Source organism: Amblyomma americanum, chromosome 1 (genome assembly GCF_052857255.1).
Source record: "Amblyomma americanum isolate KBUSLIRL-KWMA chromosome 1, ASM5285725v1, whole genome shotgun sequence".
Classification (NCBI taxonomy): Eukaryota; Metazoa; Arthropoda; class Arachnida; order Ixodida; family Ixodidae; genus Amblyomma; species Amblyomma americanum.
In genome coordinates this window covers 259,703,304-259,730,583 of record NC_135497.1, presented here as the reverse complement: position 1 = coordinate 259,730,583, position 27,280 = coordinate 259,703,304, and the positions used below count along the sequence as shown (strand labels likewise).

The following is a 27,280-nucleotide window of genomic DNA, read 5'->3' as shown; positions in this document are numbered from 1 at the left end:
CACTGTAATGAACACAAATGTGAACATTCATAAGGATGGTGCCACATGCAGTAGTAAACCTTCTATCGCACTGCTGGAGCGTGAGATTTCGCTATTAGACAGCATTTTGTGTGCATGGCGGATATCATCTTCACTTCGATGTGTACTTATTCCTTTTCAGTTTGAATAAACCTACAGTTGAAAGTTAGCGCTAGTTTCGTCCTCTGGTCTGTTGTCCTCGTTTTCGTGAGCTATGATGCATATGAAAAACAAACTCGCCCAACTTCCCGTTATTCTATGCACTCCCTATTTTTCCTTTCTTTTTAAATGTTCACGTACCACCACTTGACTTGCACGCGCTGCGTTATGTGCAGGGTTTTTCGGCGGCGCAGTTCTCTGCACCGACAGTACCAAATTCCGCGTGCTCTTGTGTTCGCTGTAAAAATAAACTAAGAGACCACGACTGTATAGCTTACTAAACCGGCTGATCCGGAGTCGCACGTCACGGAAACTGCCCATAATTCGTGGCCCTTATGGGGTAGCAAAAAGATACTTTCGAAATAAAACTCATACATTTATCACCAAGCGAAGAGCTAGAAGGCGGCATGAAAACTCGGGCCCATAAGTGAATGGAAAGAAATCCATTCCGCTTGTCCAAAGTGGTCTGCGCCCCAAAGCGGAATAAAGTTTATGCAAGCGAAAGACCTATCAATGCCAACTGCGCTCTTTTTACCGATACTAGCACAGGCAATATTGTGCATAGCCGCAAACTATTGATGTAAACGGCCGAAGTGGGCAATCTTACTAAGGGGTAGCAATCGACAGCTAACAGTTCACGTACTGAGGTAAGTCGCAGTACCACTGCATATCGCTTCACACTCAACTTGAGTAACAAAAAACTCGCTTAGCTATCCATCCTTTGACAGTACAGTGCCCACGCTCTATATTCCGATATTCGCAAATCTGCTAAGGGCTCAAGCAATGCGCGCATCAGTTAATTGGGCAAGCAATGTGGACAGCATGCATCAACATTTTCGTGTTGGGAGTTGTCGAACATGTGCACGAAACTATAATTTGTTGTTTTTAAATCTTCAGAGGCACCCATCCTGCTGTGCAATTCAAAAAGTAATGTGCTACATGCCTGAACTGGCGTCATTTTCTCGAACTTCAGTTCTTGAACCGCTTTGCGGACTTCGTCGTGTATCCTCAACGACGTCCACGAGGAATCAACGTTCTCAGACATAGTTCCAAAATGTGATTCACTTCTCTTCTAAGAGTCCGATACTACACTACAACGTAGTCGAAAAAGAAACAAATGCATCAGAGAATTTGCAAATATTCCGGCACATTGGAAGCTACCCGCTGAACACCTACCAGCACGCACAGTACAGCTGTAGCACATGTGTGTGTTTTCGACAAACATGGCTCAATGTCCGGCTTCTGACTTCTTTACTGGCCAAAGAACGAATGCTAGCCGAAGGCGCCCTTGCAGCCGGCCACAGCCGTTTCGGTTTCGCCGTAGCATCGTTTATGGCCTGACAGCAGTTCCTGCTCTTGGCTTTTGTCTAACATTTTGAGTGCTGACTGTTCGGTTGCAAGTGCTTCTCTTTGTGTTATCAGTTTGTGCGAGTGGTACTTTGAAGGTAAGTCTTGTTCACGCGCATTTAGTGCGCTTTGAAATGAATGCTGACATAGAGTTTAGAGTGCACAAATGTAGTCGTATGTATGTTACTTGTTACAAATTTGAATGTGCGCGTTCAAATAAGGACCATACAGCTTTCTGTGGTTTTTATGTTTCATCTTTTCGTTTCAGTATTCCACGTATACCATGGCTTCGACAATGCGAACAGACGTTATTTTATTAGAAGGGATGACATGTCCCGTTTGTGTTGAAATAATACACAAGAAGCTGGTGAATCTCAGTGGTGTTGGAAATGTTCAGGTAAGCCCACAAATGGCCCACGAAGTTCTCATTTTATGTAGGGCTTGTCATTGGATTCTAAAGGAAAAAAAATAATAGAAACATTTCGCTTGCCACTGTAAAATTGTAATTGATGTTTACTCCGTAATTATGTTTACCCCGGAGCGTGCCTTGTACCCACACGATATCTTGTAGTTAATGATAACCATTGTTGTTATTCCTTTAGATTAAAATGAGCACATCATTTGAGACACCTTTAGGGACTTCGGCGGCACCGTTACGCCATACCAGCGTGCTTGTCAGACTACAATGGCATAGTAGCCGGGAGATGGTGTCGGATCTCACCTTCCTGCGTGTAATATGAGACTGTTTGCTGCCTCCACATCAGATACGTTGTGAGCTCGTATAACTACTACTTGCAGGTGGATCTGGAGGAGAATGAGGCGACTGTCGAGTACGATCCGACCGAGGTTACTCTACGTGAAATCACCCGAGCAGTGATAGAAAGTGGCTTCAACGCACGCACGAAGAACACGCGCCCTAGCCTTGAAGACATCACCCTACTTATTGGTGGCATGATGTGCAGTGAGTGTGTTGGCAAAGTGACGACTAGCGTTGCACAAATCAAGGGTGTGTGTCGTGTTGATGTTTCTTTAGATAAGGGCAGAGCGAATGTCACATATGAAACGACTCAAACTGACCCTCTAGCTATTCAGTCTACAGTCAACAAACTTGGATTTGTTGTGACATTGCCTGAAAGCATCCAGCCATCATCTGTCACTCTTTCTGTTGACGGCGTTGCTTGCAACCTATGTGTTCTTTCAGTTGAAAGAGTACTTCTTGCAAAGCCAGGTGTCCAGTCTGTCTTTGTGTCACTTGAAGAGCAAAAAGTGCTGATCAATTTTTGTAGCTATGAAGTAAAAGCACATGACCTATGTCGAGCTGTCTGCAGTGCTGGCTATTCAGCAACAATCCTCAGTGAGCAAGGACCACCAGACTTGATTTCAGCATTGTTCAGTGTTGATGGCATGACATGTATGTCTTGTGTTTCATCCTTGGAGCGTCTGCTGTCTCAAACTGATGGAGTTGAAGGCACCAAAGTGTCTCTTGAAGAGGGTACTGCAGCCGTTGTGTACATTCCATCAGTGTTGACCAGCCAAAAAATTGTAGAAATCATCACTGATGCCGGCTATGAGTGTACTGTGAAGGAGCAGGCACGAAGAGATTCCATTGTAACCGAGGACACACCACTTCTTGAAATGCACTTCAACAAAGCTGCGTCATGCCCTGTTATTTCTTCCTTGGACTCTGGTAAGTGCTTATCTAGAAGAGTTCTGTATTCCCTGCATTTCTCTACACTAGTTATTCTTTTGTTGCTGAATGTTGGTTGTGATCATAAATTGCAGTCTGTTTCTCTAGCATGGTGTAAACAGTGTGCTCACGCAAGGAACATGCAGAAGACACATCTAGACACAAAAACCTTTTAAATGGGCATAGTTGTTTCATTTTGAGATGCATGATCACATGTAGCTCCATCGTGCTGACTGTTGGGAAAAACATGTCACTGTCAGTTCCTGCGTATACTGAACAAACAGCTTTACAATGTATATGAAGTTCACTATTCGTTCAGAAGATGTTAACCATTGTAGTCCCTGCTTTTGATGTGCTTGTTTCATTCATTTAAACAAGAGTTCATGCTGTCGTTCAATGCATATTACCTTATTTTCAGCAGTACTGCAATATTTTCCTAAAAGGAAAATGTTTACACAGCTTTTTTTTTTTGCTTACGAATGGTATTCTTGCTACTTTGGCATGGCATTATAAGAGTCTAACATTACTAAAAATCTTTTTCATGCCATTTTGATATAGCATGGGTACTTTGAATGTCACATGCACCTTGTGCCAAACCTTAATGTACTGTCTCCAGTGCCAGAGCACACAGCTTGAAAAGTGGAGGAAGCATCTTTTAAGTTGACTAGTGGTTTTATGATGCCACTTGCCATCGCAAATCTTGAGCCATGAGCTTCTGTGGTCTAGTGAATAACGTGTCCGCGTGACTTGTCGGAGGGCAAACCATGACATGGAATGCAGTGAATCGGGCACATTCCTTTTGTGACATAGTATATTTTCTCATTTTACTCCAGTCATTTGGTCTGTCTAGGTTGCCCATGCCGAGTGTTATGTAAATGTTTAGTAAAAATAAAGTTGAGCAAGTTTTTAATTCCTTAAATTGCATTGCAAATTTAAATCCTGAACTCTCTTTATGAAGTTAACAGTTGTAAACTATAATGGACATAGGAATAAACTAGCTTTTCTAGTCATTCTTCTAATATAAAGCGCTTTTTGCTTTTGGGCTTTATGCTGACATGTTATGCACCTTTGCTTAAATATGGTTTAAAGGGACCCAGAAAGGGGGTCTCAATAAAGGTGCGATATGTCTGGGATGTTAAAAGACAGCGGTTCATGATTATCCCCCAGCAAGAATTATTTTAATGCGTTTTATGGAAACTGAGTTATATGCAGTCAAAATTTGAACTTCCGCGCCTTCACGCCTTTCCTTCTCTCGCACTCCAAAAGGGCGGCGCTCCTCCGCCGGCCCCACTCACATGGCCGCTCCCCTACCTCCGCCGGCTGCGGCGCGTGCAGAGTGGCCGCGGCCGCTGTAGCACGTGTTGTCTGAAACAGTTTGGCGCTGTGAACCAATGATAACCCCTGGCTGCTGACATCATCTGCAAGACGTGACGTCGTCTGCCAGGTTTTCGTGCGAAAGCCCGGCACCGTGCGTCGCCGCGAGGTGCGAAAGCGGGAATTTTTAAAAATGTACTATTGTAAATTTCCCGCCCGCTTCTGAGGTCTCGTATGCGGCATGGACGCTCGGTGGCCTGCACTCTACATAGTGCAAGCATTTTAAAGCCAAACTCAAACACCCCTTTCTGTAGCCTTTTGGAGCTACACAAGACTAAGACTACTAGGCACGATTAGGCACTGCTAACAAGTTGTTAGTGGTGCCTTGTCTTGTATTCCTATATATTGTTCTTGTGTAGTGCTAACTTCGTCCAAAAAAATGCACCAACTAGCCCAGCAGTAAGTTTTATTTAACTACCTTATTTATTAATGCTCTGCAAGAACAAGTTAGGTAAAATGTTAAGCAGCTTAGTAGCTCCTGTCTGGCTATTATAACTTTTGGTTGACCCTGAAAGTGTATTACAAAGTTTTGTATGATACAAAAAGTGATAAAAGTGTGTGCATGAATGTGGCACAGTGCATATAGAACTGTTAAAAGTTTGTTATTAGTTTTTTGGCACTCTGACTCTAATATAACAAAACTTGTAGTGGAACAAGATGGTGCATATCTTTTGGTAGAAGTAGCACAAAAAGACATGTAAAAGGCCAAGAAAGGCACAGGCTTTTCTCAGCCTTTTCGTATGTTTTCTTTTTGTACTATTTCTTCCAAAATGACTGTAATAAGCTGGCAAAGTATGCAGAAGGCCAAGTATATGAATGTAAAATTAAAAAAAGGGCTTGTGCACCTTATCAGTTTTTTAGTTTGCAGTTAAGAAAGTGAGGAAGTTCACCAGCTCTTGTCAAAAATCTTGTACTATTTTTATTGTTGCTGATTTGCTCCTTCCTTGAAAAAAGCAAGTATATAGGCTTTCATAATGTAGGTGTTGCATGTGGACCTCAAAAGAAAAATATAATAAACATAGAGTTCAGTTTCTGTTCATAGAAAGCATATTTTTTCAGCGCGAAATACACTGGACAAAAAAAAAGAAAGATACACGCAGGACGAATGCTCCTGCGTGTATCTTTTTTTTTTTTGTCCAGTGTATTTCGCGCTGAAAAAATATGCATTCTGCGTACCAAGACCAACTAGCCCGTCATACCACTTTAACTGTAGGCTGAATGCTTCGTCCTGCGTGTATCTCCTTTCTTTGTCTTTCGTATTTCGCGCTGAAAAAATATGCATTCTGCGTACCAAGACTAACTAGCCAGTCTTACCACTTTAACAGTTCCTGTTTGTTACTTTTTTTTACTTGCAATTTTTTAGTTCAACTGACTTCACCAAACTAAAGTGGCACATCTAACTGTGCAGAACTATACAGTGTTTCACGGTTTGTCCGAATGCCTTTCTCAACATTTTTTTACAGGTTCAGGCGACAAAATATTCTCATCGACAGGGGATAGATTGTACTTGCCAGCAGCATCAAAAGTTTCTTCAGAATCTGCACGCAAAAAGGATGTGCCATTAGAGAAATGCTATCTCTATGTCAGAGGCATGACATGTGCCTCATGTGTTTCAGCTGTTGAAAAAAATCTTTTAAAATTGAATGGTAAGTTCTCAGGGTACTTTGTTACATGAGGCCTTCTTACTAATTAATTTTTGAAGGAAAGTCTATACGATACTTTGGTCTCTGTGGTCAAATGTTTAATACATTACTTTAAATGTGAGTGCACTAGGATCATGTGCATTGCTCGCTGGCATCTTTTATAGGAGAAAGAATAAGTTCTCAGGTAGTTTATTATTTGGTTTAATTTTTAAAAAGTATTTGGCATGCTGTTTTCTCTAGAATACTTCATCACTTTTTTGACTATATTAACCTTGACAACCCCTTTTTTATATATTGTGCGAGTTCTGTATCAAACTTAAGGCATGTGTCATAGACGCTGGGTGTGGAGTAGCACTGTGTGTGTCTTGTGTGTCCTTTCTACGTCCGCGTCTTTTGCGCTGTTTAAACCAAGTATGATCCACTTACTGCAAGAGTTACTTGCCATATTTGCAAGCCTGATTCACTGTTACCTCAGGATGTTCATTCTGGAATTTAGTTCAAATCACTAACAATAGAATTGTTTCATTTTTTGGCTTGCTCGGTCCTTTCGTTTACATTACAATTTTCCAACTGGGCAGAATTTCGGTAAACTTTCACAAGATCAAACTAATGAAATTGCTTACCATTTACATGCTGTTGTTATTTATTTTTATATTTCTATGACTTAGGTGTTGCCCAGGCACTTGTGAGTCTTCTGTCGGAGAGGGCAGAAGTCAAGTATGATCCAGAAAAAGTTTCGCCCATGCAGCTTTCACAGATGACAACAGATCTTGGTTATGATGCTTCAATTATAGAAACAATTGACATTCAACCAGGAGAAATAGATCTTGAAGTGAGTGTGCACCAGCTTTGTTTTTTTGCGTTTTATTTGGTGGGTGGCAGTAATGCACCACTAATTTCCCCTGTTTGTTTTGTTCCACATTTAGGTGTAGGCACATATGGTGTATGTGAAAGCACATAGGATTAAAACAAAAGCATTCCAGCTTAGTGCCTTGTCTTGGGAAGCCAGCACAAATATAGCATTCTTGATGGACACGAAGGAAAGATGAACAAAAATAACACACTTCTGGACTGTCAACTGGAGCTGTTTCCAGCTTGTAAGTATGGCAAGGTGGAAATGACTTCAGTTGACAGCTCAGAAAAGTGTTGTGTATTTCTGTCAATGCTTCTTTTGTCTTTGGCAAGAATACATGCAAGCTGGCACACGAAGACATCAATTAACTAGCCTTATCACAAGCAAGCCTGCTTATTTCCTCATAATTTTATTTTGCCATGTGCACCGACGGATGAGGTGGACAAGTAGAGAAATTCTGTAGCCACACTTTCTGCGCATTTTGTTCCAGTGTACTTATTATCAAAATGAGCATGGCGAGAATCATTCTGTCCACACAGATCATGTCGGTGTGCTTTAGTAAGACGTTCAGCAACAATACTGGCAGGCTTGCATCCACATGACCCAGTATTGTTTGTTCATTAATTGAATGTCTTAGAAATCAAGCTGAAGCAAGAGTCTGCTTTCTGTTGCTTCTTTTTAAATACATTTCTTGCATCTTTATAAAAGGTTTGTTTTAATTTCAGATCAGAGGCATGACATGTGCCTCTTGTGTTGCATCCATTGAATCTAACCTCCTCAAACAGCCAGGCGTAACAAAAGCATCAATCAGCCTTGCCATGCAGAGGGGCCACTTTGTCTTTGACACAGAACTTATTGGTCCACGAAAGCTCATCCAAGCTATAGAGGTCAGTGCTGAGAGATAGGTTTGCCTTCTGTCTTAAATTTCTTACGTTTTGTATCCCTCCTCCAGTGTACTGTGCAAAATTCCAAAGTGGTATTGTGGTAGGCTAGTAGTTGTCATGGGCAACTTAGTGGGTTGAGGCATGCATTTATTTGAAATGTTTGAGTAAATATGTGTACATATTTTAGAAGAGCGAGTTGACGGGCTAGTTGGTATTGCATGGTGAAGGAACAGCAGCGCTAAGTACGGGACAGGAGACAAACATGGAAGCACAAACAGTTTCAACAGACTTTTTAAACCTTTTGGCCACTTTTATGCTTCAGATTTGTTGAATGTCTTTTCCCTTTTATGTGTTTGGCCCTCTACACCGCACCATTTTTATCGTTCTTTTACTATCGTTTCCATCAGTTTTAAACACTCAAAACCCCCTTTTGCGCCATACTTTTGCATCCTGTTTAATCCTTTATCTGTTTCTTCTTAGTTTACATGACGGCCCTCTACACCATGCAGCTTTTGTTGGTTTTATCGCCTTCACCCATCTGTCATTCTCAGCTTCAGGTTTTTATTAATTTTATTTTTGATGTGACTATCCACTGTGACCATCCACTGTGACCGTGCATGCCTCAATGTACCGCCCCCCTTACTGCCACCTTATATATGTTTGTGCTCCGAAATAAAGATTCAGCTGATAGTCAGCGCCCGTGTTAGTGCTTCCATGTTTGTCTCCTGTCCCGTACTTAGCGCTGTTGATTCACCATGTGTACATATTTCCAAGTAAAACCAGTTGAGGGTATGCACTTGTCTTGTACACTTCCTTGTTCATTCCTTGTTGCACAGTTGTCCTGAAAAGTGCAGTGCCAAGATTATTTTTGTAAATTTTGAAGGATTTGTTCCAAAATGTTCTTTGGGCCTGTTTAGGCTAACACTTGGCTTTCAATTTTAACTGTATGTATGTTTACAGTCTTTTTGGGAGGCAGAAAAAGGTACCTAAGCAAGAAAGTTAGCTACCATTTTTATTTTGCCTTGCATAGTGTTTTTAGTACTCCTCAGTTTTTTTTTCTTTTAAATTGCTTTGTCTTACTTCAGATTTAATGGTAGTTTTGAATTATTGCCAGTTAGGGTATTTGTTTATGCATGAATAAAAGGATAAGTGCCTGATGTGATGTGACAAGGTGTAGGACACATGACGGGGCATAGGACAATGTGACGGGGTACAGGACACGTATGTCTTATTCTGTCTCATGTTAGGTACTCCTCAATAGTCAATGACATTACCTGCCTTGTTTACCCCTTGGAAAGGTAACGTCAGATCACATCGCAAAAAAATAAAAAGGAAACATTTTATTTGCTATCTTTATTTACTTTAGCCACATTGGCATTGCAGTTATTAATGCTGAATTAGCTACAATCACTGCTGCGTGATTGACTGTGGTAGTCTGTATGCAATAATATGACTGATTGCTTCATTACTAAAACTTTCATTTGCTAAATCGCTTGCACATGACTCTTTGTGAAATGATGTTCACAGATTATTTTTTGGTTGGTTTTAGTTAACTTTTTGTGCCATTGGGCAATATTTCAGTTCACTCCTTTTTTAAATTTTTTTCAGTTAAGAATGTTTACCTAATATTGGGTCATTTTTGTGGATTTATATGTCATAGATGTTATAAACTGAGATAGGTCGTTTAACACCATGATGTGTATGTGTTTTTACATATAATCATTGCTCAGGAGCTGGGATTTGAAGCATCCCCAGTCGCAGTCAACAAGCTGGATGTAGATCATCTTACACATGTTGCTGAAATCAGGAAGTAAGTAGGAGATTTTCTATGTACTTGTTTTTCTTTAATAAAACCTTTCATTGATGTAACTGAAGACCTGCAAAGTATTTTTGTTTGCCAGGGTTTTTCTTTTAAAAGGCAGCATAAATAATTAACATAATATTTGTTATCAATGCACCCGACATGGTCCATCATTTCAAGTTAGGGTTAAGAAGAAATGATAAAGGTCTCTGTGTTGCATTATTTTTGAGAAACATGTGCAAAGTGGAAAAAAACTTGTGTCACTAGCTAATGTGGCAAAGCTAGTGAGGAAAATTGTGTTTAAGTTGGGGTGAAAATTTTGGGACATTTTTTTTAGTGTTCAAGATGTAGTACTTCAGAAAGCAGCTTGGAGTAGCTGGTCTGCCAGTTGCCCTTAGCTTCAGCAAAGGTTCAACTCAATGGGCTTCAAGTTTCTGAAGGTCTCAGTAGAGATTATTGAGGCTATCTAGATTGCATATGTAGTGCCATTGTGTAAAAGCTCTGTTCAGTGTCCTATCTGATACGGAAAGGCTGTTTTTTGGGGCATGAGGTGTGCTGGTGTTTGTAGAAGGCATTTGTGCTGGAGAGGGGCAAATTGAACTGTATTACTATACAGTACCCTGTATTGCTTGTTCTTTTTTTTTTTCATTGTAAAGTCTTGAGCAAAGATTAATTTTTTATATTGAGGTTGCTCATTTTCTGTGACAGTATCTTGATACCACTTGGTAGCAGCTGCAGCAATAGAACCAGTACTAGGAAAAATGTTACAGAAGCGTTAAGATCGCACCAAATGCAGGCTCTGCTTGTACTGCCTGAAGAAACCTACAAGTTTTTATGTTATCATATTTACTTGAAAAAAAAAGTTTTTTTTCTTGGTAAAAAATGCCGAGGACTCTGAAACCTGCTTTTGATGCTTGCTGTAACAGCAGTAAGCTCAATATAGTTATCACATAAATCAGGCTTAGACCCTGCTGATATTGCTGAAAAAAAAAAAAAAGAAAGCCTAGACTTTAATGTGATGTTTACCCCAAAAATTTCTCTAGATCTGATACACAAACCTGATGTCTTCTTTTTTAGCAGTGAACACAAGGTAACAGTCATAATAAACATTCGTATCAAGTATTTATTTGTGTGCATGCATTCAAGTTTTGAGGGTAGTGTAAAAACTTGCAAGTGGTTTTAGTGCTAGTGAAGCCATGTAGCACCTATGGGGCAGAAACATGGAGGCTAATGACAAGGGTTCAACTTAAGTTAAGGACAGCGCAGCGAGCTATGTTAAGAAAAATGATAGCGTAGCATTAAGAGACAGAAAGAGGGCTGAGTGGGTCAGGCATCAAACATGGATTAATAACATCCTAGTCGAAATCAAGATGACGAAATGGTCTTAGGCAGGGCATGTAATGTGAAGACAAGTTTATGGCCCTTAAGGGTAACGGACTGGATACCAAGGGAAGGGAAGCGTAGCAAGGGGCAACAGAAAGTTAGGTGGGGCGGATGAAATTAAGGAATTTGTGGGGATAGGGTGGCAGCAGCTAGCACTGGATAGGGTTGATTGGAGGGATATGGGAGAGGCCTTTGTCCTGCAGTGTGTGTATTTAGATGCTTGTGTTTGGCCATTGACTGCCTACCACTTCAGAAGATAAGGGTGCAAGCGCACATTTTTTGGTGGATATGTTGTTTCTTCCAAGAAGAAGCTGCAAAGATTTATATACTGTAAAAGCTCGTTAATTTGACCCCCGTTAATTTGGAAATCTAAATAATTCGAACTGCTGGATGCTCACTAATTTGACAGGTCTAGCATTGGTTAATTCGAAAGGGCTCCCGAAGGAGGCCGTTCGAATGACTGTTCAAAGTATGAGGGGCGCAGAAAGAAATCGTCTAAATAGCCCTGTTCAAACCCGAATTCCTGGCTGCATAGTCGCCTGTGCACCTCTGATGTATGCATGGAGGCTAGCATGCCTTGACTTGAATTACTGTATAAGTACCTAGAGTTGCATGTAGGCTTGCAGAGTTGCCGCAGAAAGCATCCAAGTTGCGCAGCAAAAGCCGTACTTCGAGTTTGCAGGAGGCGCTTTACGATGCAACTCTGAAGGGGAAATCATTGAGCAATTACCTTCGGCAATCACATTCCTTGTACCGTGGACACTACCGATTTATATGATTATGCTGAGTAAAAGGCTTGGAAAGCTTGTCTCGCTCTGTGGCTTTGCTGCATAACTTTGGTGCTTTCTGCGGCGACTCGGCAGAGCTACGCACAGCTCTAGGTACCGATACAGTAACTCTAGGCGTGATAACGAATGAACAGCCCTGTCTTCAAGAACAGTCCGACCCCGTAGTTTTGGTTTCGCTTTTTTGAGCTTCATGGCAGCTTACAGCAACGGCGGCTTGACCAGCCAATATCTGCTAGCCCAGCTGAACACAGTTCTGGATGCTGGTTTCCCTATCGCTGGTGTTTTCTTTCCCCATTTTTTTTTCTCGCTGCCTCGGAGTCGCTGAGCCGTTTCCTTCGCTTCTTTCCACGTTGTTCTGTTCTTCCAGAGTGCTGAACTGTGTGCTCATTACGCGCTGTTCGCTGTTTGTGCAGCGAAGCCTCTATACACGCGATGGTGCCGGTTGTGGTGGGCATGACGCTGTAGCAGTGGAGATCCACCAAGCCGCACCATGAAGGATGCAGTAGGCTCTTATGATTCTGGAGCAGTTCTGCTTCAATGCTCCCAACAGCAGGCCACTGCGGTAGCTCAGTTGGCTCAGTGGTTATGGTGCTTGGCTTCTGAACTGAAAGACGGTTCAGTCCCACCAGCCACGGTGGTCGCATTTTGATGGAGGTAAAATGCCAGAGACTCGTGTACAGTCCTATGTCAGTGCACGTTAAAAAACCCAGGCAGTCGAAATTATCCGGAACCTCCACTAGGGCATCCCTCATACGTGAGTCACTTTGGGACGTTAAATCCTATAAAACCAAGCTCCCGATCGACAGCATGCATACAGTAAAGGATTGATGAAAATGTAAAAAATAGTTACTGCCACGCTGCTGCAGAACACCTGCAAAGTTGCCCGTGCACCTTTGATGTGCGTGCAGCAGCAGGCATGACAAACAAATGGCCCATCTCCGAGAATTGTCCGACCACGTAGTTTCAGTTTTGCTTTTCAAAGCTTCGCGTCAGCCTGCAGCAACAGTGGCCATCAGCCGCGCATCAGCCAGCCAACTGAACTCAGCTGCACGCTGTTTCAGATGGTGATTGGAGCCGCTCACATCTGTCTCGCTTCCCTCTGCGTGGTTGTTCCATTCTTTTGTTGCGCCAAAACTGCGTGCTCGTCACATACTGTTTGCTGCTTTTTTTAAACAGTTAAGCATGGCTGCGCATTCGATCCAGGCGGTCATTGCTGAAGCCTTCTTGAGGGGGCTCCACCACTACTGCGTCACACCCTGAAGAATGCATGGGAGGCCCTTACCATTTTGAAGCAGCTAGTTTTGCTTTGTCGCTCCCGGCAGTGCTCATGCAATACGGCGTTGATTGAAATGCGAAAAATAGTCATTATCACGCTGTTCTTGTCTCAAAAGCAGACAACCATTGCCCAATTTTTTATCATGATGCAAGCGATTCTTGACAATTTTTCCAGGTCATTCGATAATTAGAACTTCCTGATAACGAGTTTTCGCTGTATTTGGTTGCATGTGTAGCCTTACGGCAAGCACGGAATTCGAGGTGCAGGACAACAGCACATTTAAGCCCACACATGTGGCTTATATGCAAAACTATTCACAAAGCAACCCTTAGTCCCATGTTTCGGGTCCGATGGCATGAAATAAAACACATTGGCAGCTTTGTGAGAGAGAATTGACGTGAAGATTATTACTGCCTTTGTACAGTTGGTATTGTCTTTAGGGCTGGTCACATTAATAATACATAATGACCCCAGAGTTATTTTGTGTAAGTTCACATGCTTTGATTATTGTTTCCTTTCTTGGTTGTGGCAGCTAAATACCAAGTATTGCCTGCAGCTACACGTCAGCTTAAATGCAGTTTGCTTATCAGCTGCACTTCTGCTTGTGCCGAGCTTTGTAGCCAGGAAGGCACGCTCCTGTTTCCTTTTACCTGTGTTCTTTTCTCTGTGTCTAAGGCTGTTCGGGGGATTTAAGAATAAACTTTGCTGTTTTTTTTTTCTAATTTTGTGCCATTAGTTACCACATTGCAGTGAAACCTTAGCTTTTGTTGTCGTGACATCCAAACGTTTAATATTGGCTTTTTTATGATGCTGATCAATGCAGACCATTCATGCTTTTGTGGAGGCAAGCCTTTTTTAATTCCTTGCTCTGGATGTTAACACTGAATTCTTTTATGCACATACGTGTAAGGGGCCCAAGGTGCTGGCTAGCTTCATATTTTTTTACGTGTATCACCAGAGTTTGTGTTTGTCCAAAGTGTGCACATACTGTGTTCTGTAGTCAGCCAGACACATCTCAGTTATAGATGTAATCCCAGACAAAATTTTACAGGATGCAGGCGTACAAAAAAAATTTATTTCTGTCAGATCAGGCAGACCAGTACACAATAAAGCATGGAAGCATGAGGGCAAATGCTCACTCTTCCCATTGGAACTAGACTGGATAGCAAAGCATACAGCAGTAATGTTATCCCCTCACACCCTCATTGTGTAAAATTCTGTCTGGGACTGTACATTCCTTGTAAGCACAGCTGCAAAAGATGTGCACTTAATTGTGCTTGGGCATCAATATATCTACTGCACATTTGTCTGTATATCTTGCTCATCGCTGTCATTTCAACCTTCTCTTGGTAGTTGCAGTGTATGCATTACTATGCAGTTATATATATATCCTTGACAGGAACAGCCATTTATCAGGCATTGATTCATTTGTAATAAAAGGTAATGAACTCTTTAATGCTAGTTACCAATGGGAATGCAACAAAACAGAATATGTAGTGTTGCGGAAATATTGAAATTTTCAATTAGGAATCGAATACGAATATGAAGAAAAACTTCGTCAAATATCGAATATCTGTTCAGTATCAAAAAAATATTTCGGAAAATGATAAATAGGCAAAGGCTGTTGCCCTTACTTTTTATAAATAGTGCATGGTCTTTGTAACCGAGGTAAATTATACTATAGGCTGACAATACTCAAGTCTGCAATGAAGCTCCTCCCACTTTCAGGACCACTGAACAGAATAGCTCCGTGACAAAAAGCTGATCGGGGTTAAGGCTTTCCTTGTTGCCTAAAAAAGAAACTAATCATGAGTTGAAATAATTAGCTGAAGAATTTTGATACGTCTGGCTTGTTTGATGCAGTTGAACATTAAAGGCTAATTTTGTTTACGGTTGTGATTGGTCAGCGGTGTAATACAGGATGCCGCAGGCCATGGCCTATTGTTACCAACTGCTGTTTTTTAAGTTGTATCCTACTGTAGACTGACTCAGCACCATGCATATAAAAAGCTATGATGTGCACAGAAATGTCTACTACTTGATTAGACATGGTTACGGCGCTCGGCTGCTGGCTCGAAAGACGCGGGTTCGATCCCGGCCGCGGCGGTCAAATTTTGATGGAGGCGAAATTCTAGAGGCCCGTGTACTGTGCGATGTCAGTGCACGTTAAAGAACCCCGGGTGGTCGAAATTTCTGGAGCCCTTCACTACGGCGTCCCTCATAGCCTGAGTAGCTTTGGGACTTTAAACTCTCATAAACCAACCTACTTGATTAGACAGCATAACAGTATCCACCTTGTAACGTTGTCAGGCAAAATGAAATCCAGTGACACGAGTGGCAACTAGGCTTGTAAAATCTCATTAATTGGGAGATCAAAGAACTGGAAGAAATGCCCAGATTATCAGGAGGTCGATTTATAACATTCCCCCCCACCGTGCAATGCCAGTACGTAGTGCAAGTTAAAGAACCTCAGGTGGCCAATATTATCTGGAGCCTCCACTCCACTACGGCACCCCTCATAGCCCGAGTCGCTTTGGGATGTTAAACCCCGTGAAACCAAACCATCAAACCATCATACAAACACCTAAATGCTCATCACGACCGCACAGTTTTGGTCATGTTGGAAGCACAATGTGGATGCAAGCGAGGGGAACGCATTGGCATCGGAAGGGTGAGACTGCTTCTCGAAAGGAAAAAAGAAATGACCAGCGACGCGCCAGCCGGCATCTGAAAGCGGCGCGGAGTTGGGCTCGTACGACTGGAGAATGTGCGGGCTGATAGCAGCAGTCGCCGTGGGCGAGCGGCAAAGCTCAGAAACTGAAACTACGGGGCCAGGCTATTTTTTTGGCCTAGAGACAGGGGCCTTCCGATCGCTGTGTCGCCTGTCGTTATACCTAAGAGTTGCGTGGGTTACAATGTGCCATGCAATAGGAAGAATTTTTGCACGATCGCTTGCCCTGTTGTGACACATCGACTCACTGTCACGGATCTCCCCGGAGAACAATCGGACCGAAAGAATGGACTAGGCCACAGATGTACCCACACAAACACACCTTTAATACACCCTACGTGACACACACACTAGAACACAAAACTAACACAAAACACAGACTATAAATACACACGACCTGGGCACACTGCTACCAGCGTCTACGACTAGCGTTCTACTATTAGCGGTCCGCATTCGTGCTCACGGTTGGTTCGGTGCGGCTGCGGCGTTGTATGGATCCAGTAGCCGGCGTCAATGCGGCGTTCGATGTACTTGGGCTGGCGTCGCTGACTGCGTCGTATAAGCTCCCGGTCCAAGCGCCCGTGGAGGAGATGCCGGTGTTGTTGGCGTTGGGGCACCACCCGGATGGGTGGCAACAGCGCTGGAGACACCCCTGTCCGTAGCAGGTGGTAGCGTCCTCCGTTGACTCCCCAGAACGGGCTCAGGCACGGCAGGAAGTCCACGATGCGAAGCTGTAGAACGCGAGCTCACCGGAGCAGTAGCCAGCGTCGCTCTCTTCCAGCCGATGTGTCCCTGACCCGCCGGAGCCTCCACTTCTCTGCTGTTCCCCCCCGTGCCTCGCTCTCACTCTATAGCCGTCGCATTAGTACACATAAGCCTTGTCATCGTCATCGTCGTCTTCTTCTTCTTCTCTTCTCCACCAATCATCTCTCTCCACCTCACCGAATGCTTCTCCACCAATCATCTCTCTCCACCTCACCGAATGCTTCTCCACCAATAATCTCTCTCCACCTCACTGAATGCTTCTTCTTCATCTTCTTTATTCTTAGGTTAACCCACGTTGTCTTTTTCACACCTCTTTCCTTTAAAATTTAATTTAGGCTCCTTAATATATGTGACACTCGCCCCTGTGGGAGCCTCATGCAAAATTTCACAAGTGGGCTTTCTTGCATATCATAGTTGACCAAAACTAGATGGTGAAATTCAATAGGATAGAAAGCTGGGCTAGTTGGAGACTGTTCATGACGAAATTTTTAGGTGCAAACTTTACACGCACAGAAAAAAAGAGGACACGTGCCATGTTTTGTGTGGAGCCCATGGTGGAGCCCACACTAGGGTAGTTATGAAGGCACAATGACGAATGCCATTGGTGTGGGCATTTGGTATATATGTGACACATTATGGAAGGATAAAAAAATTGAATGCAGTCTCTCTCATCATCGAGGGTGGATGTAAGCATGAATTGCTTTGCAATATAGTGCTGGCTGCAGGTCTCGTTCAGGTCATGCCACGTTGTACCACAATGCACTTCTTCCGCCGACCTCGTTGGAGTGTAGAACAAGCTACATATGCACGCGCTTCCAATAGCGCACTCACGAGTCAGCACTACTGTGTCCCGAGTCAAACTGAAGCTCGTTTGCAGGTCTGATCTCTGCCAAACACAACAATAACATCCGTGATACCACTCGGGTGCGAGAGCGTGCACCCCAGAGCACCCCCTTACCCCCCTCAGTCTTCTTTAGCGCGGAAGCGCTACTTCACTAGCAAAGCTAAAAAACCTGAGGTATGTGCGAAGCCTCAACCTTTGACTGAGTGCTAACGGTGGAGGCCTTGCGCAGCTGCTCTGTCATCACGCGTACCCCCCCCCCATCCTCTCCCTGTGCATGGCTGCTGATAGCAGCTGATAAGATTTTGCATGCAGTTGCCTGTGAGGCAGTGTTGCCTCAACTGCTTGCGCATGTCCTACTCGATTTAACTACGCCAGCACCCTACCATTTATTTTTTTTTTAAGGCTGTCCGCATCTGTTAGTTGTTTTATCCCCAAGCTGGGGCACTCGCAAACGCTACTTTATCATTTTTATCACTTCCACACCGGCGGGCTTCGCAGCATGGGATCACACAGTGCTACGTGCTGTCGCCGGCAATGTGTTCATCGCCGCAATTGCAGAGCCTTCAAAGGACCGTGTGGTGCACGCATCTGTTTGGACTAAATGTTTTGCAAACTTCACTTCACGTTTCCTCTCCGGTTCGCTGCGTTTCATGGACAATGTTTGCCTAAGTTGGCTGAAAACGGGAGCTAAAAGTGTTTCATGCTAAAAAAAAAACCGCGGACTTTCTGCTTGTAGTTATTTGAAGCGGATGGCCAGCCATCTTTTTCTCATCAAGGTACATATGTGGGAAATTCCACTTGCGGAACTTCTAATGAGGTCAAACTTAGTGGCGTTTGAATGTGGTCAGTCCATGTGATAAACGACAGAGAAGAAAATTAAAGGATTCCTTCGCACTTTCATAAAAGTCGGCGCAGTATATACTATTGCTGTGAAATATTTGGAAATTTTCAGACATCAATTTCTCAAATACAAGAATGAACCAAATATCAAACATACTTGATTTGTATTCGAGATATCAAATATTCACACACCCCTAATATGTGATTGATTTAAGTGGCATTGGTCATGGCTAATGCCCCGGAAATTTATGTGCTTTGAAAGCTGCCACATGAGAGAGGATTGAAACAGCAAGGCTTGCAGAATATTATGGCTGTGCTCATTAGTGAATACTATCTTGACCCCAGGGTATGTCTCTGGCTGGCCCTAGAATATTCCTCTTGTGCACATGAATTTCAATTGTGCTTGGCTTATACTTCAGATAAGAGATATAGTGACATGTTTAGGAAATGATTGCATCAAGAACCTTTAAATTTTTAGAGGTTCATGCTGGCAGAAAAGAACAAAATTAAAAGGTTGACTTTCAAAGCCTTTATTCAGACAAACAAAAGGATGAGAACTTTCACTAATGTGTGATGGTAAACTTTGCGGTTTGTTTTCTGTATGTTGCATTTTAGAAACAACAAGCACAGAACTTACAAGGGGCTTGTACAGTTATACTTAGCGGTTTTCCACCATAAAATTAGCAGGTTTTTTCTTTTTGCATGCTTGATGAAAGTTAACTGTTCACATGTGTGCGTGGCCTAGTGTAATTCTCTTCACTACTTTTGTTTTTCAGGTGGCGCCGTGCCTTTGTAATTTCCCTGATTTGTGGCATTCCTACAATGATCGTAATGGTGTACTTCATGGCCTTGGCTGACATGGACAATCATTGCTGCCTTATTCCAGGGCTCTCCTTGGAAAACCTTCTCCTGTTTATATTTGCATCGCCGGTCCAGGTATTTTACTGAATACATGCAGTAATTGCATGGCCGGACTCTCTTAATGAACCTCTGACCAGGATCAGTATAATACGATTCCGAAACCGATTCGATTCAATTTTTGCATTTCTTGCCTTCGCTCATTACCTGAAGTGATGCCCTTACCATTGCTGGGCTTAATCCAGCTGCAAAGAGCGAAAATAAGGCATGGTGTCAGTTTAGCCACTGCCGAATGGCAGGATATCAAATAGAATTGGTTTCATGATTGTTATGCTTTTCCTTTCCAAGTTTGGACATTGCAGAGGAACTTGTGTAGTATACTGGGTGGTCACAATCACCGTTGCAACATCGCACATTACTTTCATAATGAATGCACTTTTTTCCTTAAAAATTTACTACAGTTTTGGGGTAAGTTCATTGCCCAGAGTTATATTTAAATATTGCAGAAATTTAAATATTGACATACAAAATAACTAGTGTGCACATTATTTGAGTAAATACGGCATTAGAGCTACGTGCACCACTAAAGATGGTATAAATTAAAAAACGGTTAATTGAGGCTGCGGCCTAGTTGAAACATTTGGCAACAGCCGTGAGATCCGTTTCCCAATTGACCATTTGCGAAAAAGTTTCTGCGCATGCGCGGTGAAGGTGTAGCCAGCGCCCTCTATAGGCGATTTGGTTTTGGTTGCAAAACATGAGCCGGCCGTGCATTCCTGCACTGATGCAAGCTGTAACTGCCACGTAACTGCCATGCAACTGCAACGCATTTTTATCTAAACTAACTGTGTGTTTTACAACAGCGAGACTTGTACGTAATAAAGGCCGCAACGAGATTCAAGGCGCAAAAGACGAAGCCGTTGATGGGGCCTGTAATGCGCGCATCCAGTACGTTTCGAAGCGGGTGTTCCTGCTACATTTTGTGCTTGCTGCCAAGTGCACCCAGCTCGGTTGTTCTAGAAGAGTTTTGCCATCGACGCATGTGCGTATTCAGTGAAAACGTAATGATGTATACCAGTATGAACATTCACAATAAATGCTACAATGTCGAGCTGCGCTATCTGAACAGCGGGAGCACGGCAGAGCGCAATCTCACATATATCCGCGCATTCTAACGCTCCCGCGGCCCGTTAGCACGCAAAGCAACGCTCTGCCATATCAGCACGAGCCACGATTAAGATAGTACAACGGGTCATTTACTAACCAGCTAAGTGTGCCCTGCGGCAAAAGGTGCTTTGTGAAGTTAGAAGCAACTCCTGCCCTATCAAAGAAGCGCAAATATAAACGTCTATGCGCATTAGGAAAGTGCATCCCATTATACTGTTACTCGCCCTCGCATAGGCGCACATTCATGCACTTTTTCATTTGGCCATTTGGCGTTCCGTTGATGTAGCAGCGCAGGTATTGCCACACACGATCGTGTTTCAGGGCACAACGCTAAAACTCTTCGCTACACCCCATTTCAAAAAACGGAAATTGGATGTTCTCCTCCTCTGTCATTCTCTCTCATTAGCAAACGCATGTTTCCTGCAAAGAAACAACACTAAAACAACAAAACAAGTGCAGGTGAACTGCTGAATGCTGCCTTGCACATGTTTGATCGAGAACCCCTTTCCAACCAAAAGTGCCAGCGGAGCTCCCTGTTTGCACGACAGGTGGCGCTCGCTTTTCCGCAAATGGTTAATTCCTCCTTCTCTTCTCTCTCTCTTTTTTTCTCTTGCTTGCCTTCTGCTTTTTCTTCTCTGTTCTTGTTTTTCTTCCTTCCTTCCTTTCTTTCTTCTCTTCTTCTTTGCTTATTTCTCTTCTTTTCAGTCATCTTTCTTCTCTTCTTTTTCTTCTTATCCTTTCCCTTTCTATTCTTCTCTCTCTTGGCTTAACTTGGCTTCTGTGTTTTTCACTTCTTTCTTCATATTCTTCTTTTTCTTCCTCTACTTCTCTCTTTTGGCTTGGCTTCTGTCTTCGCTTCTTCTTTGTTCTTCTTCCGTTCCTTCTTCTACTTCTTTTGTCTCTTCTTTCTGCTCTTCTTTGCCTTGGCTTCTCTTGGCTTTGCTTGCCTTAGCCTGCAGATTTCTATGGCAGCTACAAATATTATAGACTCCAGTGATATGACCGCTCAGAGTGGCATCCATTTAATACTCTCACCGTAATACCAAACCCTGCTCACACTTCCTGTCAGTGTAGCGGATCTCTTTGTCCCTATTTTTTTCTGCTGCTGACAGAATGGGAGCACCTGCTATGTAAGAGGCAGCAAAGCATATAAGTTGGTCAATTATTCTGATTAATAGATGACATGCTTCCTTGGCATGTAGTCACCTGTTCATTGTGTCAGTATGAAGAAGCATTTTAGCTCCATTTTCAAGTTCCTTTGCATCTCTACAAGGCCTACATACTGTGTCATATTTCTCTTTATTTCCTTTGTTCCTTTTTGTATCACAGATATAATATGTGCTTACTGGCACACTGCATCTGCAGTAAGTGCAAGCATAGCATCAGTTTAAATTTACTGCTTTTACGTTGCTGCACTTCACAGCCCAGCTTGTGGGGTAGTTGTGATTTAGAGTAGTACAATTTGTTTTTCACTCATGACACACTACATTCACGTGACATTTGAAGGTACACACTTGGCATGATGTAGATTGGGTTTGTAGCTTGAAGTTCTGACATGGTTTCATCCCTCTTCTAAAGAGGAGGAAGATAAGTGACACTTGTGAAAGCTAATAGTTGCCTGACATGTGCAAAAAACCACCATGTACAGGGTGTGGCTGCAAGAAGTGTAGTGATATTGCTTGATTCTGGAGTCTGTATAACTCTATCGGTTAGTCTTTAAAAAATGTTTGCAGTAATGCATTTCTTCGCAGTGCCTAAGAATACAAATTTTCAGCCAGAAGAGAGAAGGGCCATTTAAAAGAAATTTCTTCTGTAACTTTCCTTTCTAAACGAAACATCTCCACTTTTAAGTATGGTACAGTCGTTTTCAAAAATACACAGCCCATGGCTCTGACGGCAGGAGCTGAGCGCCTGTTGGCCGCACTGCGGCACTGCTATCACTGTCGGGCTCACTGCGAGGGTGCACCGAGTGATGACAGACTTTGCCCTCGCTCTCGAGTGGGCACGTTAAGGGCTTGATTAATTTAATTTGCGGCATTCGTCTGTTTTGCCACTGATGCTTGCTACAAAGGAGGGCACCTGTATGCTCGCACGTCTTTATGCACGCCATGGGAGGTGCACGGCGCAGTCATCGAGGCACCCAAAATATGCAGCAATGCCAGGTGCAGTTGCTTTGTCGTGCTGTTCAGTCGTGCTGTAGCAGCAAGCATAGGGCCTCTAGCCACCACTCTGTGCAGTGGTGAAGCCCTGTATTTATTTTTTTAATGGCTGCTTTGTATCTGGTTATGGAAAAAGCGCGGTTTATAATTTTGACTTTCACTATATAGTAGCCGACGGGTAATTCGGACTCCAATAATTCGGACTTGTAGGATATTTCAGACCTCGATGAGGCACCGTCAGTCAACCTGTAGAAGCGCATACATATTCGCGACGAATATTTCGGACTTGAAGTCCGAAAGTTCGATTTTTTGGACTAATTTCAGTCACCTGTGGGCCAAAATCAGCCATCTTATCGGCTTTTCGCCGGTGCAAGAGGTGCCCTCTTGGATTGAGGGGGATTTACGCTGCAGTTTGATTGGCTTGCCATACGTTCGGTACCTCATTTTTGCCAGCAGAGGTTCCTGCGATCTCTGACACTTCGAGGTGGCAGCCGGATTGTCATCGCCGCCAACTTGCTTTTGTCGCTGACGTTGTTGCGGGCAGTTGTTGCCTGTCCCATACGCTGAGAATTGGTTGTTGGGGGAAGGAAATTGCGCAGTAGCTATCTCACATCTCGGGGGACTCCTGAACCGCGTATTAAGGGAAGGGATAAAGGAGGGACTGAGGGAAGAAAGAGGTGCCGTAGTGGAGGGCTCTGGAATAATTTCGACCACCTGGGGATTTTTAACGTGCACTGACATCGCACAGCACACAGGAGCCTTTGCGTTTCGCCTTCATCGAAACGTGGCCACCGCGGTCGGGTTCGAACCCGGGTACTCTGGATCAGTAGCCGAGTGCCCTAACCACTGAGCCGCCACGGTCGGTCTCATACATTCGGTCGGTCTCATACATTCGCCATTCGCCGTTTCGTCTCTCGGTTTCTCTGACCGTGTCGACTGAGTGTCGCTCAGTCTTCACAAAGTTACATCCGTTCGCCGTTTTGTGATTGCTTCCGGCGGTTCCACCACGTTGAACAAAAAGTGCCTTGTCTTTGTGTGTGTTTGACGAGCAATGTGGTGCACACTCGGGTTGTGGACAACATGGCCCCGCCAATGCCGCCGGGTCCATCAGAGAAGCGTGGGAAGTATTCAACTAAATGCCGTGACCTTGCTGTCTAGCGTGTACAGTGAAAGCACATCTTTGGCGCAAATACAGGCGCAAATCGTCGCCAGCAAGACAAATTTTCCGCAAGGTAAAATTGGTGACATTTTGAAGCCGATTTCATCTCAATAAAGTGATTTTTCAGACTGTTCGATTATTCGGACCATTTTTCGAGTCCCTTCGCGTCCGAGAAATAGGTCGGCGACTATAACAAGCTCCCATTGCACCCCACTGCATGTATATTTTAACATATAATTTACGGAACATGACGGAATGGAAAACAGCTAAATAACACATGTATAAAAAAAGGCAAATGGGCTGTTTTACAGAGTTGATGAACCGATGGTAATGGACATCATTTCTGAGCTCCTGCACAGGGCTGGAGTGTACGAACAACAAAGCGCTGGTTTCAGACAATATTCATAGGTGTCCGGCAGCCACATAACGCACACCAATTTCACAACTTTATTTATAAATAAAGTTCTGCATGCCATTCCTTACATGGAGGAAACATAACAAGGTCATTCCACGCCAAACGTCCCAGACGTTGCGCTCGACCATCTCCAATTTGTTAAAAAAAATTCTTGGAAACTTATCGTAATGTGTGTAATGAAAGGCTGAAATATTTTTGCCGAAGAAAATTTATTCATGAGGTGAAGGCAGTTTGAATATTTTGAATATATATATATATATATATATATATATATATATATATATATATATATATATATATATATATATATATATATATATATATGAAGGTGCTTCGCCAGCATAGTGGCTCGTCTACAGTTGTCGCTGGAGTATTAATACAGAAATTGCACTGATTAAATCAAACACAACAAACACATCACATCGGAAACAACTGGGCGTGAGCCTCTGATGGCCACAAGGGTCAGGTACCACGTGGTGCTGCTGCGTCGCTGATTGTTTCAACACCGGATCATTCTGGTCATTTCCAGATGGGCGTCTCGCAAGCTCTTATGCTGCTGATTGCGTCTGTCATGGCGCCGACAAGAATGACTGACTGCGACAGAACCACATCGAACAACTAGCTCACTTGGGCATGTGCCGCCCTAGCAACGTTAAGAAAATCTTTTCGCACGTATACCTGTTCGACTACTCAACGTTCCCATGCTTGCCTGCAGTGCAAACCTCACCTATAAATTTCGCGTGGCTACAGTGTTGGCAGTATCGTGCTCTGCGGTGAAGAGACGTTAAGAGACGATGCAAGTTGCGGCCCGCGAGCTCAACTTCAAAAATTCTTTTCACGCTTTGAACAAAAATTACCTCGATAAAAATTTCAGAAATCAAAGGCGGTGAACCGTTCTACGTAACCCGCTATTTGTATTTTTACTTGGACCACCTCGGGGTGAAATTAACGACTGTTTTTGGCTCAAAACGCACATTTTGCAGCCTTAGTATTTTTTTTACTTCTGTGTGCGCAGTTTCATCACCTGTAAGATTTATTATAGGTACTAGACATCTAGAGGAACAAAACGGCTATTTCCAAATTTCCGAGAGCAAGTTGATATTTAAAACAAAAATCGACAAAAATGGCACATTTTCATACTTTTTTTTCCATTTTTTTTAATATTCATGCCGTGTAAAGCTGCATGCTCCAAATTATATCTAAAGACAGAATCTGTGCAAATGTCAATGAAAAAATGTTTGAAGTGTTTTCTAAAAATTTGATCTTGTTATTAATTATCGAGCAGTGTCTGGTTTCTCGCCTTTTCTAAATATTCAAACTGCCCTCACTTCACGAATAAATTTTTTTCAGCAAAAATGTTTCAGGCTTTAATTACGCTCATTACGATAAGTTTCCATGAATTTTTTTGAACAAATTGGAGTATGGTTGAGCGCAACGTCAGGGACGTTTTGGCGTGGCATGACCGAGCATGAACCCCTTTCATCGTCATCCACTTTCATTGTCATCGAAAAAATGCAGTAAGCTAATCAGTTGCAACAAAAAAATACATTTCAGTTCATTTGCTTCACTATGATAGCTTTGTTTTGTAAAAAAAAATTTATTATTGTTATATTGGTGGCTCAGTTATCTTTCATATGGTATGCAGCACTTTAGCATCAGCTGCTATAAGGGATTATTTCGAGGCAGTTTTCATGCTACCAGAATTGTCATGCAACATCAAGAAATCGTTGTATTTATTAGCTAACAGACACTTTCTTTATTTCTAGATGAACCCAAAGGCTTTAATACAATAAGGGTACCATGCAGATACAATAGAGAAGACAGCTGTCTCAGTCTCTGCGACAGCGATTTGGACTAAAATCCTACTCATGAGGTGGATGTTGCTGATTGGGAGTGCATGACCTCAGGAAAATCTGAGTTCGAATTCCCAGCTGCAGTCTGGCAAATGAACCTGAGATGAAGACAAAAAGGAAGATGAAATTACGAAGAGACAAATGCTTCTGTTGATAGAGTAGATTTGAGGGACTTGAAAAAATACAATGACCATTGCGTAACGCTGGCTAACACATTTGGTAGTGCTGTGCCAATAAAACAAGGCGAGGTATGCAGAGGTATCCTCCACCTCGAGCGTCTGTGGGCAAGTAGATCAACACCTACACGAGGAGTTTATCAGTTAAGTTTGTTGCATGCCCTCGTTCCTGGCCTTGATGTTCCCTAAATTTTATGTTCAAATATATGCACAGGGGTGTGTAGCTGGTGCTTGCTAAAAAGTCAGCGTAAAACGCGCTAAAGAGTCAATGTAAAACGCACTAAAGAGTCAGTGTAAAACCGGACATACGAAGCATCCATAAAAAAAGAAAAACGGGGCTTCACCACTTCACAGAATGGTAGCTTGATGCTGCAGAGCCCTAGGCTCGCTGCTGCAGCGTGACGAAAGAGCATTACTACAAAGCAACTGCATCTGGCCCTAGCACATTTTTTGCTTTCCACAGTATGAGCATCCAGGCCCCATTGTTCATAGCGAGTGTCAGCGGCAAAACATATGAACGCCGCATATGAAATTTATCAAGCGATTTAAGTGCCTGCGTGAGTGTGAGGGTGAAGTTTGTCGTCACTCGGTGCACCCTTGCAGCAAGCGCCCGATAGAGATAGCAGTGCCGTGGTGTGGCCCCGCACCCACTCCTGCTGCCAGAGCCGTGGGTTGTGTATTTTTGAAAATGACTGTACATACAGATTCAGATGTGCAGTGATGATAGTGACAAGGTTGTTTTGGTTTGTTTTTATACTTTTCTTTTTTTTAAAGCTAGCTGTTGCTTCACGTGCAGAAGTGCACTGTGATCGCCCTGAATACCTGGACTTGCTGTTACTACTTTCTACATTCATTTTATGAAAAAAATACATTTCATGAAAGAGGGCATTTTTTTATGACGATATTAGATTTGTGAAAGCATTTAAATGGGAAAGCTTTATTTTGAAGTGGCATACTCATGCCTATTAGTTATCACTTTATTATAGTCACTACAGCCACTTAGATTTGCATGTAGTAGGGCTTACTCTTGGTGGTGTGAAATAAACCAGAGTGGTTTTTCACAACCAAGGGCATAAATTTAATGGAGGAGCAGTATTGTT

The 27,280-nt window shown here is 42.9% G+C and overlaps 2 protein-coding genes across 2 annotated transcripts in view; one reads left to right on the top strand and one right to left on the bottom strand.

The window, feature by feature from the left end:
* The window catches only part of LOC144115001 (ATP-dependent RNA helicase DDX55), a 39,026-nt gene extending 37,643 nt beyond the window's left edge, over positions 1–1,383 (bottom strand). Inside the window, exon 1 of the mRNA XM_077649112.1 lies at positions 1,121–1,383. Coding sequence (XP_077505238.1) covers positions 1,121–1,222 — 102 coding nt within the window. The 5' untranslated portion in view covers positions 1,223–1,383. The remainder of the gene's footprint in view (positions 1–1,120) is intronic.
* Positions 1,384–1,476: 93 nt separating this feature from the next.
* Positions 1,477–27,280, top strand: part of LOC144114999 (copper-transporting ATPase 2-like) — a 92,924-nt gene continuing 67,120 nt past the window's right edge. Inside the window, exons 1-8 of the mRNA XM_077649110.1 lie at positions 1,477–1,622; positions 1,793–1,921; positions 2,323–3,211; positions 6,049–6,231; positions 6,897–7,060; positions 7,807–7,968; positions 9,696–9,775; positions 19,170–19,329. Of these exons, the coding sequence (XP_077505236.1) occupies positions 1,808–1,921; positions 2,323–3,211; positions 6,049–6,231; positions 6,897–7,060; positions 7,807–7,968; positions 9,696–9,775; positions 19,170–19,329 (1,752 nt within the window). The 5' untranslated portion in view covers positions 1,477–1,622; positions 1,793–1,807. The remainder of the gene's footprint in view (positions 1,623–1,792; positions 1,922–2,322; positions 3,212–6,048; positions 6,232–6,896; positions 7,061–7,806; positions 7,969–9,695; positions 9,776–19,169; positions 19,330–27,280) is intronic.